Genomic DNA, 6,874 nt, shown 5'->3' on the forward strand with positions numbered 1-6,874 from the left:
GCGGTTCGAAGAAAAGCGCCGGGATCTTCCAGAGTCCTGTCTTTACCTTCACAAGTCGAGGGACAAATTCAACAAGATATGAATGTGTTTAATGAATTGAAGATGTTATTTTATTTTGAGTTTAATTTTTTTTTTATTGATATTTTGTTGTAACTTAATTTATATATCTTTGTAAAAATGGTGTGAATGCGCTTTTTCATCTCTATGCCGATATTTGAATGTTTATGAATGTATTTTTACACGAAAAAGAAGGAATAAAAAAAATGTAAAAGAAGAAATATTTTGTTTATACTTTAAATATTTCATTTTATATATTGCCCGGGGCTGTTTTAAGGAACCCTACAGCATTTCACTATGCTGTTTATTTAATGAATGCCATGCATCCAAAGGAAATAGATTTGAAAGGTAAAGTAAAAAGAAAAACATGGCTTTAATTTATTTTATTACAATAAGTGTCATAAAAAAATGTTATTTATTGTTGCAAAGAAAGGATATTGTATATAATATTAGTTTTGATTTGTAATATCGTAGGGTTCTTCACCAACTAGATCTGCTGCTCAGATATTTGTAGAACCTGACAGGACGAGTTGGGCATCTTTGAACTGGAACTCCTCCGGACCCTTGTTCTGCCCGACCGTCCAGACAGATCCATTCTTCCCCTTCTCCAGGACGTGAACTGCTGCGTCGGCAACAGCATCGATCCTAAAATCGAGATTAGAATTTTACTATCGACTATTAATTCTTTTCTTTTATGGGTCATTTATTTATTTTTTATTAATTTAACACTAATAGAATATTCCCTCCACCCAACACCTGAAGATGGACGGACAGTCTGAAACGTCGGAAGGGATATTTTAAAAATGCAAAATTTATAAAGATAAAATGTTGAAGTCAGAAGAATAATAAATCACCCTAAAAAGAAAAAACACAGAAAATACGATAAATTGCCATGAAATAAAAGAAGTACTCAAAGACTATTAAAGTTCATTGTATAATTATGGAAGTGAACATTTCAATTTAACATTTGTTTCAATTAACAAAAGAAAAAATGAAAACTATAAATTAAGGCTATGTTTAATAGTATTGTAAGATGGGTGATAATTACGTCTGATAGTCGCCGTCTGATACACCACTCTTGTACAGGTCGACCATCTCTGGGCCTGGAATGGAGAAGCACTTGTCCAAGTTGTCGAAGAGGGCGGAACCACCAGTGGCGTGGGGGCATATCGCCACGAACCTCACTCCGTTCAGCTTGTAATGGAATTCTGTCTAGAGGTTGCAATAAAAAGAAAAACAACAACTTACATTGATAATACACGAGATATTTAAATAATTTCAAATCGATTAAAGAATTGAGTATTACCCCAAAACACCTGGTGAACAGAAGTACACCTGCTTTAGTCCCGGAGTATATCGGCATGATGGGAGACGCCAAGAGGCCGAGCACGGAAGAGGTGTTGAGCACGGCACCCCCGGCACCGCCGTTCTTCTTGCCCATGTACTCCAGGGCCAGGAGGGAGCCGTTGATTGGTCCTTTCTGCAATAGGAACGTAAGTTCCATTGTAAATAGTCACACTTCACGTTACTCTTACGAGCATCCGATAAATATTATAGGAAAGTTTAACAAAGTCACTCTTACACAATCTAGAAGTTGCAAACGGATACCTTTCATTGACAGAAGAACACAGAATCAAGGGAAATCATTATAGAGCAATATTTAAAAAGCGCCTGAAATTGAAAAGCGGCGTGGAAATATTGGTGCCCACTTTAAGAGATTGGGTAGGCCTCAGGAGGTTCGGTTTGCCTTTTTTTGTGTTATGATCTTCTCTTGTGAGATTTGTGACATCTGAAAAGGCTTCTTATTGGAAAAGCATTATTAGCGTATAAACTAGGAAAACCTCTAAAATCGCCCAAATAATTTTACCTTCGAGGATAACCAAGTTGAAGACCAAGTTATCCTCATGGAGGATGAGATGAAGACGCCTGCCTGGCCTCAGTGACAAGCTGTATAGGTTCAACGATAGAGTTTTAATACTGTGTACTCACTGTAAGCACAGGCGGAATAAGCCGTAGTGGCCTGGCTGATAAGCACCATACATGACTTAGTACGCACCTTAACTACATTCCAATATAAATTATATTACGAATGTTATAAAATATCTATCATAGGATGTTGTTGGTCACAACACTTACCATTGGACTGACTTTTCCATAAAATTTACTAATGCAGTAGGTTGGATGCTTGAAGGAAGAAGTATGTTGTAGGGAGTAAGGTGCTAGAAAAAGTGTAGCCAAAAAAGCTGTGATTATGACTCCGGATCCGAGGCTCAGGAGTAGTCAGCATACTTTTATTTTTATTAACACTGGGGGGGGGGAGGGCATTACTCTTAATCTCAACGAGAATTTTAGCTCCAGGGGCGTGGTCATCTCCAATCATTTCTGCTTCAATTTTATTTTGACTGAGAGGAGGGTCATCCTTCCACGAAATTCAATATACGTCTTATTCATAAAGTTTGTATATATTGGAAACAATTAATTAAACTTCGAAAAAAATAATGAGTATAAATATTATGGCTACTTACGAAGTTAATGTTGACCTGCCTCTCCCATCCAGAAGGGCTGTCGTCCCAGATACCGGCATTGTTTACGAGAACGTTGGGATTACCCAGGCTCGATTTGGTTTTATCGAAGCATTCTGGAACCAACAAAATAAATGTTCAAAGGCCTTTAATAAACAATAAACATTTTTGCTTCCTCACTATCAAAGCTATGTATTCATCCAGGGATTTTACGTTTTAGACATCAACGGATAAATTTGAGCCGTTTAATTTGAAAGTAGCTCTTTTATACTTTTTTTTTAAATTTATTTATTTATTGGTATTTACAACTATACATTATTATACATTTAGTAAATCTGATCTCAATTAAAAATGGAGTGATACAGTCGTGTAGAGAAATTACCCATTGGTAGCACTCTACCATTTATGCTTAAATTAAGATATGTTTAGTGTGGTTAAAAATTGTCCAAATTGTTGAAAATGATTTAGAAATCATTGATCACGAATTTTTATATCAGGACATTAGTTTCTACCAAATGATAGAGATTTCGGCGTAGTAGAAATAGCATTTAAAAAAAAACCAAAAAACTTTGAGCCCCCGAGATTATTACAATATTATCAAAAAGTGTTGGAAAGGTATTAACTTTATTGTACATGAAATGAGATAAGAAATTTTGTATCAACAAAATTATTAGAAGACGCAATTTTTAAAAGGGTAGAGAATTCTAAGGGAGAATCAATAAACTGGTTAAAAATATGTTGGATGCGTTTTGAAATGAGCCATATAAAATTTTCTATAATACATCGATAAATGAGAATGAAAATTTTAAAGTCCTGAATTTATTACCATGTCGGGTGAACCAAGAAAGTCCGATAATATTATATCGACACCACTGTATAAAAATATCAGACAAATAACAACAGCAAAATTCAAGAACATAATTGACCTATTATGCTATATACCATCGAAACATTTCTTCAAATCCCTTTCACAGACACAAAATGTAGATGAGTAGTAAATCGTTTTGTTTGCAATTTTGTACGTTATGTAGTTAACAAATGTTTTGAATCGCATAAATTATGTTTTCGAAGTGTTGTAAAATAAAATGGGTATTTTTTTTTTTTTTAATTTGAAGAAACTTAAATTATGTGGAATGGACTTGGGCTCCTTCAAACTTTATAACGAATCTAGTTGTTAATTTTGAAAGTGACCTAATTCCATTCTTGGTAAGAAAACGCATTTTATTCACTTGATAATTGCCATTATTTTAATATAAAATATAAATTTAACACCTTTGATTACACTTAAGCAATATGAGTCATTAGTATCCTGTACGTATATTTTCAATTGCATTGAAACACAAACCCTTAAATATCTCAATTTAAGTATGGACTTAAGTCACTTTAAAAATAAACGGCTCATTTGATCATTTCATAAAATGTAATTTTGATAGAAGAAAATAAAAGGACTTAGAAAAAAAAAAGATAAACACAGTGAGGAAGCTATACTGACCTATCTATTTGGCAAATGTTTTTCAATTAATTAAGTAATCTTAACCCCGTAAATAAGTATTCATAAATATGATTTTATTGTCATACATTCACTAAGTTAGAATCTGGTGGTTATGAAATACCCTTAAATGAAAAAATAGAATTATATTAATTTTATATTATTTAAAAAAAGAATTCTTAATTTTAAAACCATGGTTTTGGAATCATTTCTCCTAAGCTCATTTATTCGCTTTAGTCAGAACCTATCAAACCGGATGAAAGATACAGAAATCCGATCGGTTTAGTGGATAATAAATTACCATAGAGATTGTTTCACTAAAACGAATCCCATCGTTTTCCACCACAATAAAACCCCCGTCCTCCACATCCAGTCACTGAATGCCTAATGATCCGCAGGCTGGAGGGAGAAAGATCAAGGGCACTGTGGAAGAAACTTTCGCCTCACGGCGCTTCAAGATAGGGTTGTAAAATAGAATTTATTTTTATTATTATTCAGCTAGCAGCCGAAGAAAGTTTTGTGTAGTGCAAAGTTGATTCTTATACCAAGCTGCAGATAATTCAGCTATCTTTTTATTCATGGTCATTATAGACACCATGGGCGTAGGCAGGATTTCGCCAAGGGGAGAGAGGTCTCAGTCCATTACCCAAATATAAATATATATAAGAAAAAAAAATGTATATATATAAATATACGTTCCATTTTGAAACGTTGGATAAAAGAAAGAGATATGATTCCACATTCTGAGAAATACCAATTTATTCCTACTTCATAAATTTCAATCATTACTTTTTAAATTTGTGTTGCCTATAATTACAATAAATTATTGAAAATGGAGTATAAACTCAATTATTGTACATAAATATAAAAATATAAAAGGTAATGAAGAAGTTTGGTATGATAGCATCAGTCTTTTGGGATTATTGGAAAAAAAAAATTAACCACCTCTTCTGCGATGGTTGCCTTCTTTGATTTAACTGAAGTGGAGGTTGAGGATACACAACCCATTCAACCTATCCTTTCCCATTGTGGACCGTATTAATGTTTTGACCCACCGCAGTGTGCACAAAGTTCTGTCCGCAGAGCATCATAAAAATGACTCGAAACTTATTTTTGACTCAGGTTTTAAAATACTAATTATACCCATACTGAGAATTGATTATTATGGCTCAAAACGGATGTTATCTTCCTAATTACAGCATGTTTCCAGAAAGAAATCATCGATCAAGTAAGTTTACTATTTTCTTTTTTTTTTTCCTTGGGTTCTAAAAATCTAGGAGCTCCCCTCCCCTGCTTCCCTCTGTCCACACCCATGCACCTAATTAATTTATATTTGTTTTAGGAAGCAAATGAACCTATTGGTCGTCACCACGGCCCGGATTTTTACGTAGTGAAAATCCACGGAATATATCATAAATATGCATTCAGAACTATCAAATATTCAGGGGAAAAAAACATAAAATGTGCAACAAAAATTCAAATACATATACAAGACATAAAAATATTCATAGATTCCGAAAAAATAAATAAATTGCAAGAGGCATTAAATATTTTAGTTTTTAAAGTGTCTCATTTTATTTTTTCTATTAACAAATATATTTTGAACACATTTACGTACTTACTGTTTCTTAGCGGTAAAGACGTGATTATTTTCATAAATGAATCACTTGTTTATTTTTTAATGCCTCTTGCATTATTATCTTTAGTTAATAACTTATCGTAGGCCCATCGGTAGTCTGTATATTATAACTATCATACTAAGAAACCTTTCTTACTCTATTCGTAATGCCTCTTCTCTAATTTCATTCAACCTTCTGTCATATGTGTCTTAAATTTTAAGTAGTAACTACTCTTTATTAACTACTACTACTATAAATATTACTATAAAAGTTTTCATCCGATAATGGCGATATTTGGGACGTTTTATACTTTATATATCCTTAATATATAAACTATTTTCACAAAAATACCTAAAAAAATAAGTTTAAAAACCTTCTAGAGTGAAAAACATTTTAAAAAGTTATTTTGTAGAACAGAATAGAAAAAAATATATAGGAATATATAATATAAACTAATATAGAAGAAATAATAATTTCAATAAATTAGAATGAGTCGCTGAAAACAGCTCTACATTATTTATTTATTTATGATGCTCATGCAATAAATTGCATATTTAATGCTTTATTTGTAAAATATAATTTATCAATCTTATTACCGCGCATTTTCTTAGAGGAAAACAGAACAGATGCATTTAAAGTTAATATTCCAGTCCAACAACTATTGCCCCGTCACGAAGTGGCCAAGGACGAAAATGTTTCTCTTCCTCCAGGCAACGAACCTTCCAAAAATAGATTACATCACTTCAGCGTTTATGGGTTTGACCTCAGATTTTAAGGACCGCCTCTTGTGTGTTATTTTTATTTTTTATCCTGCGGTCTTCAGGCTTCCAAGGACTGAAATATCAGGCTCTCAGATCTATCTAAAATAAAATTAGCTTTCTTTGAAACGCCAAACAAATCAAGGGTTATCTTAGGAAGAACTAGTAGATATTTGAAACTATCGATTAAAAAATGTGGTGCAGACCGCGCACAACTTTCCCTTACCATTCTACATGGAGTTAAATTAAATCCCTCGACATACAACAGAGAAGGGCAAACATTAGCTAAAATTGCCGTAGAAACGACCTTAATCATGAATGAACCCCATTGATAAATATATATCATATGCCTGGCAATATTAGCTATTAGTTTCATCCATAGCTAATATATATCATATGCCTGGCAATATTAGCTATTAGTTTCATCCA

At 33.0% G+C, this 6,874-nt stretch overlaps 1 protein-coding gene across 1 annotated transcript in view; it reads right to left on the minus strand.

Annotated features, from left to right (window-relative positions):
- Positions 1-425: 425 nt before the first annotated feature.
- Positions 426-6,874, minus strand: part of LOC106681083 (15-hydroxyprostaglandin dehydrogenase [NAD(+)]) — a 16,952-nt gene continuing 10,503 nt past the window's right edge. The window contains exons 3-6 of the mRNA XM_014421231.3: positions 2,583-2,695; positions 1,364-1,537; positions 1,106-1,269; positions 426-702 (exon numbers count right to left, since the gene is read on the minus strand). Of these exons, the coding sequence (XP_014276717.3) occupies positions 558-702; positions 1,106-1,269; positions 1,364-1,537; positions 2,583-2,695 (596 nt within the window). The 3' untranslated portion in view covers positions 426-557. The remainder of the gene's footprint in view (positions 703-1,105; positions 1,270-1,363; positions 1,538-2,582; positions 2,696-6,874) is intronic.

The sequence above is a fragment of the Halyomorpha halys genome, unplaced genomic scaffold, assembly GCF_000696795.3.
Source record: "Halyomorpha halys isolate HHAL.00 unplaced genomic scaffold, Hhal_1.1 Scaffold307.1, whole genome shotgun sequence".
In the NCBI taxonomy this organism is placed as follows: Eukaryota; Metazoa; Arthropoda; class Insecta; order Hemiptera; family Pentatomidae; genus Halyomorpha; species Halyomorpha halys.